Source organism: Drosophila grimshawi, unplaced genomic scaffold (genome assembly GCF_018153295.1).
Source record: "Drosophila grimshawi isolate 15287-2541.00 unplaced genomic scaffold, ASM1815329v1 contig_1377, whole genome shotgun sequence".
Classification (NCBI taxonomy): Eukaryota; Metazoa; Arthropoda; class Insecta; order Diptera; family Drosophilidae; genus Drosophila; species Drosophila grimshawi.
In genome coordinates this window covers 7,957,197-7,972,111 of record NW_025062900.1, presented here as the reverse complement: position 1 = coordinate 7,972,111, position 14,915 = coordinate 7,957,197, and the positions used below count along the sequence as shown (strand labels likewise).

Here is a 14,915-nt window from a genome sequence, read left to right as displayed (position 1 = left end):
CTCTGCGGCTTATACAGACAGAAGGAAAAATGAAAGCAATATTTCAGGAACGGATATGTTTTGGCGAAATTGAAACGGAAAGCTAGTTGGCCATTACTCTTGGCAAACCTGTACTGAGTGCGTATCTATTACTGGAATTGTTATGCCGAAAGTTGATATTCAATTAAATGTTACAATTGGAAACTAAACTTTTTACTATGTCAAATAGTCAAATATATGTGATAGAAAACAGATTAAATGCGACACAGAGTAAATTTGAAGTAGACTATTTAAAAATCAAATTTTCTAGAATGGAAATAAACAAATTGTTATTACAGAAAGCCAAATTGGCAGCAGACAATGTGCAAATATCTGTAACAGGAATCGTATATTTAAATTCAACTGAAGGACAATGCCACTTTAATAGAATATTTGATTCGAGTGCACAACAATTGTCTGAGTATGTGCAAACGAGTGTTCATTTCAAAGTTTGGAAGCATCTAAACGTGACCGGAAACGGCTGCTAATACATAGGCAAATATGAAGCAATGCAGAGCTGAGAATATTTGTTACACATTTTGCACCAGATTACTTGTTAATATTAACGAATCGAAAAACGATTTTGCGGAAATGTATTTGATGACTAAATAATTCTCATGTAAATGTTTGCCGTTGTTTATCTCAACAGCAGGTCACAGATTTCTTGCAGAATTTGCATAGATAAAATTTATTCTTTGATGCTTTGAATTTTAATAAGAATCATATCAAATTTGGGTGAAGATGGACTATAAAAAAAGCTCCATCCCGTGGTACAGGTAATTTACGTAGAAAGGCACCATTATCGCATGAATTGGAAAACAAGTCCTGGACCACCTTCTTATCGGTTGAAACAGACTATAGTAAAAAGAACTCTAGTACTATGTATATTAAGTTTATAAGAGTAAGTTAAGCTTACGATTTCCTTTTTAATTTGCGATAAGTCATTCTGCGATGGAGGATTGTTGAACGGCTTCTTTCCGAATATTTTGCACGGATTAGATTGCAGTAAGTATGTCAGAATATAGTTTCGGGCATTAGCTTCACTGAGATTGGGCTGATGTGCTCTTAATTTGGATATCCATTTCGCAGCCAAAGACTTTTCCGGTACCTCCATAATGCTCATCGAATTTTCTAAGCGTAAAATGTCCTGATGAAACTGTCGATCAAGGTTTCTAATTCTTCGTTGAATTTCCCCACCCTTCTGTCTGGCCAAGTAATTGCGTTGAGCTGCTATGTGAAGATCTTGACGTGACTTTTTGGAGCCTTTGACATCATCGCTTCCTTGCAGTTTTCTATCAAAGTTCATCGTTGAAGTTCATGACTGAATGTTACCAAAATGTTTCAATATAATATTGAAAGATTACTTTCAAATCTGGTGTACGAATTTCTCAGTATGATCTCTTGACAGGATTACTAGATTTCAGGAATTTTATTAAGCAGAACAGTAAAATATAGACTTAAAATGAAGAAGCCAAAGTCAAGATATTAATAATCACTGAATTAAAGGTGGATGTGCCATTTAGTCTAGTTATACTTTTAATCAAGCTCACTTTTGTCTATGAACAATTAGAAAGCGCCAAAGTTTTTTGCCAGAGGGCTGTAAAAGGTTCGCACGGAAAAATGTGTCAAATTTCGTTATTTTCAAGACACCTCAAATTGGCCAAATGAAATGTTATTTTCAATAGTTGAAGACAAAGTTTGCTGCAGACAACAGCACACACACAGATACAGCAGTGATTAAACTGAAATGTTTGCAAGTTAAATTTGAGCTGCAGTGGAAAAATTCAACAGCTGCCCAAAAGAATTAAAACTTTGGCAAAACTTTTATTTCGGCCACAAGGTAATCAATATTGAATAAAACAATAAAAGCAAACTTTTCACATGCTGGACATTTACAAATGTATTCAAATGTAGCTTTTAGATCGCTATTCAAAGCACGTGCATCTTGGATTGACCCCAAATTGATTTGTTTACATATGAAATACATTTTTTTTTTTTTGCTTATATATTTGGCTGAGTTTGTGGTATGCTGCGTTAAGGTATTGTCAAGGTGGAGTCGACCTCAGAGCTCTTTAAATATTTAATAGCCAGCACCACAACAAGGCACAACAAACAACGGATTCAGTGTGTGTGTGTGTGTGTGTGTTTGGGAGAGTGTCAACACAATCAGCATAATAACTGAGGGTCGTTTACCCCAAAGCTGCAATAAAAGTGTATTAAATGCAAACATGTGTGCGGCTGCTTGGGTCATTCGGGTTCGAATTGTGGCTTTTGGATTTTGGGCCGCGAGCTTCAAAGCCAAAAGCAATGCCCTCTGAACTGATCCGATTGCTCCCACACGAATTGATCCATTTAATGCCAATGCCAAAGGCTATGTCAGTGGCAATAACAAAGCCACAGTCAGAGTCAAAGTCAATGCCTAATGACTTTGGTTACATGCCAAATTAGGCCATTACAAATGACAGGCCAGCTCAAACTCAGGTTAGTTATTTGGGTTCGAAGTTGAAGTGGGCATTTTACAATTGTGTGCAACCCTTCGGCAAAAATTAATCTGGCATAGTTTGGGAAACCTGTTTACGTTCAGGTTGTAACTCATTCTTTTATATCATGTATAAATTAAAGTGGCCTAAATAAAGTAAATTTCAAATGCTTATTTGAAAATTATCTATTGTTTGTGGAAAACAAGCTAAAAGTCAACAAATTGGATATTTGCTTGCTATTCAAGTTGATTACGTTTTTGTTCCTATAATTGCTAAATAGAATTTATGTTAATTAATATGGTTTTATATAAAATGTGTAAATTGTTAAATTTAATCCATAAGCTCATATTGGCTTTTGATTTACTAACTAAATACATGAATATGCCAGAGGATTATGTTCAGAGGAGGACCTTTTAATATACGCCAGGCTTCAATAATCACACATTAAAAGACGATGTGTTAGCCAAGAGAATTTTGTGGATGTGGTTATTGGCCAATATTCGCCCATATTATGATCGAAATTGATGGCTCACCCTCAGTTCAGACAGCAGTCAATATTCTTGTCATTTCGAGTCAGGAAATGACAGTGGGTCATGAAAATAAATGAAGCTCAAGAATCAGTGAGGCCAAAGTCGTTAGCAGAGACAAGTGCATATCGAGTTGGATGTTCTCTTTTTAAGAGACCATATTAAGCATCAAATTAATTTCAATTGCTGGCTGGATCTGGTTCTGGTTCGATATTCCATTTCGAGAAACTCATAACTGTCATTGTTATTGCTTTCGTCTGGTCATATTGTTGCACTACGTTGACTTCAATGCGGCATGGACTGAGCAAATATCTGCTGCAGTATGCATAAAAAACTGTGAATAACTTCTGCCATCTCAGTCTGCTGGTTTGTTAGTCTATTTGACCATTTATCAGCCTGTGTCAAGTTGCTAAATGGGCGTTTTGCTGTTAAATTGAATTCTTTCATTTTTTTTTCTCCATGTCGCTTTTGTGAATGCAATTCTTTTTAGAGTTGGCTTTTTATGCGGTTGCACAGTTTGCTCATCAGACAGATTAATATGGGCAGATATAGCGTTGAAGAATATTTCCATTATTTTCACGCATTGCACACAATCACATTATTTATTTACATATAAGCCTCATAGAATGTGATATTAGTTTTGGGCAGGGCTAAATCCAGAGCTTACCGAATCAATCGCAATGAAATTTGCTAAATGGCGCCAGCTGTATGCTGAAGTGAAAGTGCTTCAATTGAAATACTCACCAATTGTGTAAAAGACTCTAAGCCAGTTGCTCAGTAACTTGGCTGTGGCTAACATTGTTGAATAGACAAAGGTTCTTTCAATCTTCCAATTTCAATTCTCACCCAGGATTCCAAATCAATTGTTTTGCGTGTAAACAAAAACTAGCACAAAACATGGCTAAGCCCAAAACAGGGAGTGTTGTTATTAGTACAAGCAGTTAAACTGGGTTGTTGACCACCTTGGCAAGGTTGAACTATGGCAACGATTTGTTACTTAGGAAATGCTTTTATATGATTTTAATTAGATATGAAAACTTTTTCGATTTACTCTGAATCACTGAATGCTTAAAATCACAAATTAGTGTCTGCCCTTCTAGCGCTTCACTTCATTTCAAATGAAAATTGGCAGAAAGATTTCCGGAGTTCCTAATTGAGGCATAAGAATAAGGCTGAATTGTTTGTACTTAATATATAGCAATTAACTAATAGAGTAACATTCTTAAGTATAATTTGTACATAATATTCGAATTTAAAACATTTAAATCTTATAATATCATTTCAGTCGCCAAAAAAGACGATGAGAAGTTAATATTTATTGCGACCAATTAAAATTATTTGACCATGATAAAAAATAACCAGCATTTTTTTTTATATATTTATTTTAAAATTACTATATATGTTTGTATTGTATTATATTTTTTTTAGTTAGCGATGACACCATGTGCATTTTATGATTTTCAGACAGCAGCAAACAAATTTTTTAATAGATAGGTTGACTATTAAATTGGCAGAGTAAACAATAAGCTGTTGGCATTTTAATTGACCTTTAAACTTATAGACATTCTGTACTGATATCCATTCATATTATAATTAATACGCTTAAGTAATTTATGTGGACGTGTTCAATGATAAAAACAATTTCATGAAGCAACTAAAGTGCACCAATCATTGTCCCTGAACAAAGCATGACCTAAAAGTAGCCTAATTATTTTTGCACAGCTTTTAATTAGCTGTTTGCCCGAACGAAGCTTTCAGCAGAACATATTTTCCCACAATAACTATTCAAGAATTTTGCTCAATTATGCTATATATAGACTTATGTGATTGCATGAGTGCTTTAATGTGTTTCCATCTTTCTGATTGGTTGGTGAGCCAACTGCTCGAATTTATTGGCAATTCATTTGATGACCTTTTGCGGTAATTTGGTAATTGTATTTTGCATGTATTATAAATTGCATAAAGCAACGTTTTTTTAATTGACTTTCACTGTTGAATCTGCATCACATGATGAATGTAAATATCTCCCAGCCAAACATACATAATTATAATTTAATTTTTCGTAATAGTGTCAATATAATTTACAGCACAGGAAATTTTAGTGAATTTATTACTGCGTACAAAAATGTCTTTTTAATGTACTAATTACGAAAGGGTATTTGAGAGAAAATAATTGGTTTAATAATGCAATCAATAAAAAATAATAGGAAGCTTTTGAATATTAGCAGTTTTGGTAAATAGATAGAAAATGCAAAGCGCTTCTAAAATTGCTTTAGATAATTGGTAATCGAAATAGCTGCATACATTAATTTTAGTAATGTGAAAATGTATATAGAAAAATAGAAATGTTCGCAGGACTCATTAAATTTGTAACAAAATTAAATACATGTCAAGACAAGAACAGAGCACGAAAGCAAATTAACACGGGAAAAACACTTTGATAAAATAAGACCAAATTATACTGTGAACTGCAGCCAGGATTCGCCACGTCGTATCCTTGCACTGCAATTGAATTAATTAAATTTTAAATGCATTTTTATCTCGTTTCTGTCTCTTACATACAAATTTATTGGATTTGGTTGGCTCCTGCACGAATTACACAAAACGAACACTCTTTTAAAATTGCAATTGGCATTAATTTGTTTCGGAAAGTCTTTAAAAGAATCAACTAACGAAGCGGCAATTGATTGAATAATTTAACACTCAATAAAGCAAATGGTAAACTTAAAGTGAGGTTGTTTAAATTTACAAAGATTTTCAAACAATTTACTTTTAATGCAAAATATTTATGAATAGTTGTAACTGTACTTAGACATATTTACATTTAAATTTTATTCAAAGTAAAATAAGTTCAAGCAGATAGTAAATTCATTTTCAAGTAGTAGTTTTTTGAATTTCTATGGCTTTGTATAATTTACTAAGCTAATTACCGAAATAACTTGTGCAAAACAAACTTAAAGCACTCAAACAAACTACGACAGACCGCTCTTCGCAGTCAGACTAAATTGCTGCTAGTCAATAATTATTTTTATGAGTTTTTTCTTCATTTTTAGTAAACTTTGAAAGCGAATTAACTTGAGAGTCTTCAGCTAGCTTAACTTATCAACTTTTGCTTATATTTGAATATTGTTCCACAAAGGTTTCAGCAATAACTAATTTAAAACATATTTTTTTATTAAACTTGGACGCAGGTTGATGTGCGTAAATGAAAATTAGGTAATTATCTTATGTAGTTTCTCTTTATCTTTTGTTCAGTGATGATTTTTTAATCCTGAGGCTAATTATAAAAACTTTTGGCTGCAATTTAATTTGGCGCAAATAGCTCATTAAAACAAGCCAAGATTCTTCAACTTGGCCAGCAAATTACAATTTTACACCTTCTGATATAGCCTGGACTCAGCGGGGCTGACAAATGCCACGTGACTTGATCTACGCGGAAAGGTGCAACATCAGCTGGCAAAAGGTTGTCGCCAGTGCAACAACAAAACTTTGCAGTTTCATGTCTGCCACATGCCACAGCTGCGTGCGACTTTTGTGTGGCAGTTGCTTGATGGCAAATCCACGGGCAACGCTATAAAAGGCAGCTGAACGCAGTTTTTGAATGCTCAACAACTATGTAATTTAAAAAAAAGAAGAAGGAAATTCATCAAAATTCAATTACTTGATGCGCTCGCGCATAAAAGTATGCAACATTATGCTTTAAGTGCTTTAACAGGTGACTTCTGTGAGGGGGTCAGGGGATGACCGCTTTACGACTTTGCGTTCTCTTTTGTTTTGCAGAACTCCCCCATTAAGATCGCTTTAGCCTGCCACAATGTTGCTTGATTCTGTGACTCTATTTAGCAAGCCACAACTTTGAAACATTTTAATTCATGGCACGTAATCCACGGAACGTGACAGTGTGGTTGGTCAGCCTTTCTGTCTTGAGTGGCAACAAAACACTTCTTTTTTTTTTGGGCGTTTTCTTGCAATAGTTCTCTTTTAGTGCAGTTCCATCAGTTTGTGGTGCAAATTTTTAAATTATTGCAATTTAATGTGTTTACCATGATTGATCGATCGATTCGTTGCCGGAACTCTCTTAACTTTGCCATGCACTTCTTTTTTTTTTTTTGTAAGTTGTTCCACTTCCTTGGCTGCCGATGACTGGAATGATTTCCGGAAATTGCTTACAGCTGCAGCAACCAACTACAAAACAGCTTCAGCAGAGAATCATTAATTTATTGGAAAACTCGTCATAGCTGGCAAAATGCTGGAGCCCAAAACTCGAACACAATCAGCAAATGTTTCCCTTTAGCCATTAGCATTAATATTTCAATGGATTGGATTGCGTCTGGTCGGCTCTGACTGGCTGTGCAACTTTTGAGCAATGCCATTCTGTGGAGAGGCTTAAAAGGAGAAAATTTAGTACTTGTCAGCTGCTGCCAGATTTACGTGGAATACACAAAAAAAAAAAGAAAAGAAAGGAAAGAAGGAACATGTTCTTATATATATACATATATATATATAAACTGAAGCAATCTCGAAGCTCCGCCTGGACATTTTGCATACCCAAGTTTTAACACACATTTGCAAGAGAGGCACAACTGGTGAGAATTGTTGACTATGGACCCCCAATGCAACATATTGTTGCTAGTTGTGTAGCATGTTGAAAGTTTTACTGCATTTATTATGAGCGGCTGTAGTTAGCAACTGTATAAATAATTGTTATTAATTTATAATACTGTTGCCCGAACTGGCACAATTGAAATACGAGTGTGTTACTCTCTAGGAGCGTCTGCTGTTGCAGCAGCCAAGTTTGTATAGCACTCAGTCTTAACATGTTTATGCATTTTCATCTTCTACCCTAACTTATATCCAGGTCAGACCCCTTTTGATTAGTATTCTCCAGTTGCTTGGCCAATTATGTCCATACATTCTTTGCTTCGCTGTGCGAATCATAAAACTTGATTTACACACAGTATTCTGAGGGCAAATGAAGAATGACATTAACCATTTCATCTCTCTTCCACTTTCCATACCAAAAATAGAATTTGCTGCAACGGCAGGAATTAGTAAATGGAAAAATGGGTTGCAGTAAGATTTATGCGCATTGCTGAAATAACTTTTGTCTACACATGGCGTATACTCAATGTCTTTAGCAATTTTGATGCTAACTGCTTTCTGCTCAACGCTTGTTGCTTAATATATTTGAGCACACTTGATGCTTTCATTTTGAGCATCCTTCGAGTTTTTGAGTGGTAAATATTTTAAAGGATTTCGTTGCGTATAACGCTCTCATTTTCCATTTCACACTTCGACGGAGCAAACAAGTTAGTGAATCGTAATGCAGCTGATTTCTTAAAGAGAAGTGCATCTACAACAAGAACTCTGTTCTTCAAGAGTTTGCGAGTTGGGCAACATATACACCTTGCCTTGAGTTTGACATTATCTTGCTCTTAAGTTAGAAAATAAAATGTAAGCAAAATGGTGGCAAGAAAATGGATGAAATGCTAAGTAAATCATTTTGGGTAAATCAAAGCAATTATTTATAATTATTGAATTAATAATAAACTTATTATTTGAAATATTTTTATTTTATTTGGTTTTTATTTATTTGAGATGAATAAAAAATAGTTCTAAATTTAAATTTTAAATTTCCACAGGTTGACAATTCAATAAAAATTCCCGTATAAAATCAAATTCAAATTCATTCATTTAAATTCTACACTTCACATATAACGATATATAAAAAGTGTTAATGTATTGTCCCAATAGGGATGGATTTAAATAAGCAATTTGTGTTCTTATTAAATATATAGAAAGCTGCTTGCTGTGGTGCTTGGGGCAATGCCAAGTGACACTTCTGTGTGCTGTAAGAAAGCGAATATCACTGAGAGTGTTGCATGCAACAAATGTGCATATAAAGCAAACATTTGCCTGTTGGCTGTTTGCTGCTTATTTTGAGCGTGTTGAGTTTTAATTGTCCATATCTGTCATTTGTCAACGCATTACTAGCTGCCAGCTGTGGATGATGAACAGTCGCTGTGCTAATTGAAAATATGTTCCAAAATCCAGCAACACACTGACCGGAAAATCGTACGGCGGATTCATTAAACAAAGAGCACGGCATTGATAACGGGGACTGTGCTGTGTGCCGTGTTATTCGCGCTAATTAAATGAGCAATTATTTGATCACTTTAAAAGAGCATTAAAATGCCAAATATTAAAAAAATCTGTGCGAATCTTAAAAAAATAAATAAAATAAATAAATATAAGGCGAACACAGTTTGTTCTGAGTTATTTATTTATTAATTTTGTAAGACATTTAAAATGTAACATCTAAAAATTGTATGTCGAACTCGAGTAATTAAATATTAAGTTATATTTAAGTTTGTTTAGCTTGAAATTTTATTTAAAATTGTAGTTTTAAAATCTTTTTTTAAACAAATTGTGGACTATTTTAAGTTCATATTTAATAAGTAAATAAATAGACACAGAAATACATAAAATAAGATGTAATCAATTAGGAAATCCGTATTTAGCACAGGTTATAAGTGAGGCGCTGTTGCCAAAATAAAAGTATCGAAATCGTGACTGGCTCAAAGCAGTTTGGCCGGCCACTGGCTCAGCTGCCTTGGCTTGCGCTTATCGCACGGCTAAAACGACGTCAAGTACAACTTACTTAGCGCCCCTTAACTGAATTATAACATGATATGTTGACATATGTGAGTGGTTCGTATGTGTTTATACTAAACTAAACATGTATACATGTATGTCTGTGTGTGTGTGTGTGTGTGCCTGGCCACTAGCTGCGTAACTTAATAGCCAACTCCGGCAAGTGTTCTGATGCGTTAAGTTGTTGGCCAACTTTACCGTCTTTCCAGCAGTCCATCAAGTGTCTTTCAACGTCGCTCCGTCTGCCAGTCATGCCGGATTAAGCAATTGAATTTGGATTAGACAGACATCCTCAGGCCACGTTGCACATATACATACATACATAGATACATATGTGTCTACTTTATTTGCATTGGTTCCGAGCATCGGCGCTATCTTAGCGCCAGCAGCCCAGCCGTGTGACACATACATTCCCAAGGGATTAAGTATAAGTATGAATGTGCATGCAACTCCATCAAGTGACGCCACTTCAGAGTTAAGCTAAGCATAAAGCAAAAAGTTGCAAGTACCCAAAAAAAAAAAAAACAAATTTTGTATATATATTTGTCTGCACTTTGAGGAGAGTCCTTATTAATTAACAAGTAGTCGCTTTAAGTGAATGAAATGGAAATTAAATAAATTCAACTTCCTTTTTTTTGCTGAATTATTTACATATAAAACTAATTTATTTAAAACCAAATTCAATTATTTTCCATTTGTGCAATATTGCGTGAAAGAATTAAATTCAAGAGACGTATAAATATATGAAACCTTATAATTTTAACGAACTTCACTTAAAATTGAATTGAATTTCAGCAAGTTCAGGACAAAATCGATAAAAATATATATATTTAATTTAAGCTACTACTTAAAACTTTTGGCATTTTGCCTGGTCAAAGTTTTGGCCAAGCAAATATTCTCGCAGGATCTCGGAAAATTTATGACCAATAGCGGTGTAATTTTGTGTGTGTGTGTGTGTGTGTGTGTTAAGTCTGTAAGTTAAATGTTTTGCACCTTGAGAAAAGTTGGCAATAAAGAAACCAGAAATATGATAAAACGATTTACAAAAATATTAAATTATATGTGGAACATAAATAGCTTCAAGATTTACGATTTGCAAAACTAATAAGCATTTTTGTAAACAGTAAACAGGATAAACTAAACAAAGACAGTTAGCCAAAAAAACAAAAAAAAAAAACACGAAAGAGAATGAGAAGAAGAAGAGAGATAAAACAGTCGCAGACATTTTTCAAGGCAGCAACGTAAACAAATATATCAGTTACGTGGTCTTTTGATATGCACACAATACATCTAGTCGTTCCCCCCACCCCTGCCAACCAACACTTATAAGAGCCAAAAGTCGTGTTGCAACTCTCAGATTTTATACCTATTTGATGCATACAGGTTTGAAGGAGCAGCTGCTGGCACAAGTTGTTCGAACTGGTTGCTCGAGCTCGAGTTCGATCAACGGCATGTTGCAAGCGCATAAGCGCATGTTGTTGAGCAACTTGTTGCGATTCGTTGGCCGTTCTAAATTTCCTTCAGATGATTTCCCATTATGGTAGTATGCAACTTGTCTGTAATGTCAATGTTTGGCAACTCGAACTACATAAGCAGCAACAGCAGATGCTTACAATTTAGTTCTATGTGGATATTCAAAGTGTGCGGTTCGCTTGGCGGTTGCTTGAGAGCGTTTCGTTGTCTTTTAACGACAACGATTTATAGTAACCAAGCACACAGACTAAAAAACGTTGTATAAATATTAATAAATAATATAAATTAACGAACTAAATATTGAATATGTGTTCACACAAATAATAATCTAAAAGTGCAGTAAATTGAATTTAAATCACATAATCGAAAGGGTTTCAAACAAATTAAAACAAAATTAAAGTATGTGTATATATATAAATAGATATAACCAATAATAGAAATAAATAAATATCACTGCCCTGTAAGTATGCAATATACGGATTAACTCATACACATTCCAATAATAATCATACGCCGCGTGTGACACATTTTAAATCAACATTTGTCAACATTTATTTTGATTAAAGAGATTTACTAATAAAAAAAAACAACAAATAAACAAACAATAAAGTGGGACTTGTGAATCGATAATAGCAAAATTCATTACAGCTATATCCATTCGATACCATTAATGTTTTCTTCGTCTGTTAAATGGTTCTCGAGGTTCTGCTATGTTTGTCTTAAAGTATTTGCTTAGAATTATGGAGACCGAGATATCAGGCAAGTTGGAATGAGCTGAACGAATCATCAAAAACTAGTAGCTGAGTACAATAATCTCTTATTAAATATATTTATGGCTATAATATACAAATATCAGATATATATATATATATCATTCGAGACTTTGAGATATTTATTTATCTTATTTTTACTTATCTTAAGTGCGCTCAACACACCCAATTTGTTAAGGAAAGCAATTAAATAAATATTTCTTAAGTAAAATATTTAATGCTGACCTAAATGCAAATTTTATCAAATATTTTTTGCTGCACATACAGATTTTTGACGACCTACAAAAAGTCAACCAAAAATGTTGTTTGTTTTCTTTAGCTTTGCGTCATTTTTTTTGTTGAAGTTTCTTTAACGCATTTTCTTCGCTTTGAGTCGTGTTGCTAATGAAAATTGTCAGCCAAGCCCAAAAGTTGGAAGCCATATCCGAAAATGTGTCATGAACAAACTCTAAAATTGTAGCTGAAGGTGCCATTCGAGTTTACTCTATAAGGGCCAACATCATTAAAGGCGTTTAACTGTTTAAACAGCGGCAAAGTCGATGAAACTTTTAAAACTTTGAGACTTTTTTTATTGGCACTCCGGGTCCAAGACAAATGCTAATTAAATCTAATGCCAAAGTTGATTGTGGGCAGACAAAAAAATTGAAAAAAAAGGTGACAAAATGATTCATTTTATTATTAAAGGCGCCTTTTTGTACTTCGTATCGTGCGTAATTAAAGAAATTGCAAAGCTAATATGGCATCTGATATGAAATCGTCTAAAGCGAAAAACAAAGTGAAAACAAACGAGTTAAAATCACAATGGAAAACATTTTGTTTGGCACAAAGGACAATAAACAGCACAAATAAAACTAAAGTGAACATCAAGTCAAGTCAAGTCAAGTATGGCAAGTGTAGATAATCGACAGAGCGGAAAGTAAAACAAAAGCGAGAACCCAAAAATAAGAAATACGAGCATAAATAAAATATGTTGCTCAGTTTTATGCAAGCTACAAGTCTTTAAATAGATTGCAAATGTTTTCCAAAATCCCCTATCGAAAACATCATCTTAAAGCCAAAAGCTTGAGCAAATAGCTGGCGGTCGACTTAAATGCCAGTAAGAAAATAAATACAATTGCAACAAATTTAAAAAAGAAAAAAAAAAAAAAATCCATTGACATTTTAAATTTTGTTCAGTATTTGAATTTAATATATTTTCGTACGTTTTAAACACGCGGGTTTTTTGGGAAATAAGGAAGCTGTCGTATTTGTCACTTGTCAGCTTGCCCAGTATTCAAATTAGAGCAAATGCATTTTGCACGCTGGAAAAAATATGTAAAAACATTTTTCTTTTTATTTATCTACACAAAGTTTGCTTTCCGCTCGATTCCTATTAGGGAAACCGCGCAACAAATTACAATTTGTTGTCATTATTATCAGTTGTTGTTTGTTGTTTGTTGGCACTGTTGCCGTTGTTGTCCTTGTTGACAACATCGTCAGCATAAGTTTACTTCAATCTGCTTTATGCTAATAGATTTCAGAATTTTTTAGCAGCTGCTCTTCTTCTCCATGACCACCGCAATAATGATTTTTTCAAGTTGAAGTTGAAAAAAAATAATAATAAAAATAAAGAAAATATGCAATGTGCACTTTGAACTTTGAACTTCATTTTATAAAAAATGAGATTTAATTAGCATTGTTGTGTAATGTATATGTACAGAATCTATTCATTATTTTAATTCCATTTAATTACCTACAAAGAATAATTTTAAATTTAATTAGCAATGGAACAGTAAACACATTTTTTGCCAAGTCGAATTAAAATTTAATATTCAATATGTAATCTCAGTAATGGATTCACATTCAACAAATGCATGCATAATATTCAATAATTTAATTATGTTGAGATTGTAAATATCGTTCATCAACCAACAAAAACAAAACGAGCAATGCAAATAAATCACATTGTACTATATTTATTTTTTTTTAATATTTCGCAGAACAAAAAATTGGAAGTAGTAAATCAAAATGAGCTAAAATAAACATGGAAAAAAGATTGGGAAAAGGTGCGAATATGAGCATAGAAATTCCATCAGAAATACTCATAAATAAACAAGTTTCTGAACTCGATGAGTTCATCTAATATTCATCTAGTCAGGACATAGTTATGTGACTATCACTCAATTGTCAGTGCCACGCCTACACGCCTACACGGGCCACATTCCTCTGCCGTGTGCCCCAATTATGTACGCTGTTACGCTTTGGGCTGGACAAGTTGGTCGATATGTAATTGATTGATATTTTCCGTGCACTCGAGCACAAAAGTGTAGACAATGCTGGAGGCGTTGGCAGTGCCATTGAAGGGACATAAAAATATATATACATATATATATACATGTATATATATTTATATATAGATATATAACATATGTGGGGCAAATATTATTGGGCAGCCAATCGAAAAGAAGATGAAAATATTGAAATGAGCTGTGTTGGGATTAGCTGGACCAGTTGCGCTGTCAATATTCAAATTGAAAACATTCCATGTGACAGCACTGACATATATATATCGTACATACACATATATATATTATATATATGTGTATTCTATCTGCTACGACATGTTGAGCACGCAATCGCCGTAAGCATGATTGGAATTTTAATAAGTTTCTGACATAAGATTTATTTTATTGCCAATCTTTTTGTTAACAGAAAAAAAGGGGCAAGTTTTTGGCATAACAAACTACAAGTCCAAGCTTATGGCACACAACATATTATGAGTTATGTGCACAGTTCAACAGCAGAATGTCCAGCCCCCAAAAGTAGGCTACACAAAATGTAAAAATCTGTATAAATATGTAGATATAAAGAAGGCTATGTAGGCCTATATCCTTTTCTTTCATTTTATCTTATCTATCTTGAGAAAATCAGTTTAAAAAGCTAGTTGCAAATTACCCTTTGACAGATAAAAATTGTATACAGAATTTAAATTTATATATTTTTTTTATAAAATT

At 33.7% G+C, this 14,915-nt stretch overlaps 1 protein-coding gene across 1 annotated transcript; it reads right to left on the bottom strand.

Annotated features, from left to right (window-relative positions):
• Positions 1 to 594: 594 nt before the first annotated feature.
• LOC116805284 lies at positions 595 to 1,366 on the bottom strand. Its single transcript, XM_032736346.2, has 2 exons — positions 935 to 1,366; positions 595 to 873 (listed from the first exon to the last, which is right to left on the bottom strand). Exons 1-2 carry the CDS (start codon positions 1,322 to 1,324, stop codon positions 739 to 741), a joined length of 525 nt encoding a protein of 174 aa, XP_032592237.1. The 5' UTR covers positions 1,325 to 1,366; the 3' UTR covers positions 595 to 738.
• Between the last annotated feature and the right edge of the window lie 13,549 nt (positions 1,367 to 14,915).

What these genes read in the sequence shown, in the direction of transcription:
- LOC116805284 (XM_032736346.2), bottom strand. Translation starts at nt 1,324, where the DNA reads ATGAACTTTGATAGAAAACTGCAAGGAAGCGATGATGTCAAAGGCTCC. An exon ending in CGCAAATTAAAAAGGAAATC is followed by an intron (nt 874 to 934) that starts GTAAGCTTAACT and finishes TTTTTACTATAG; the next exon opens with TCTGTTTCAACCGATAAGAA.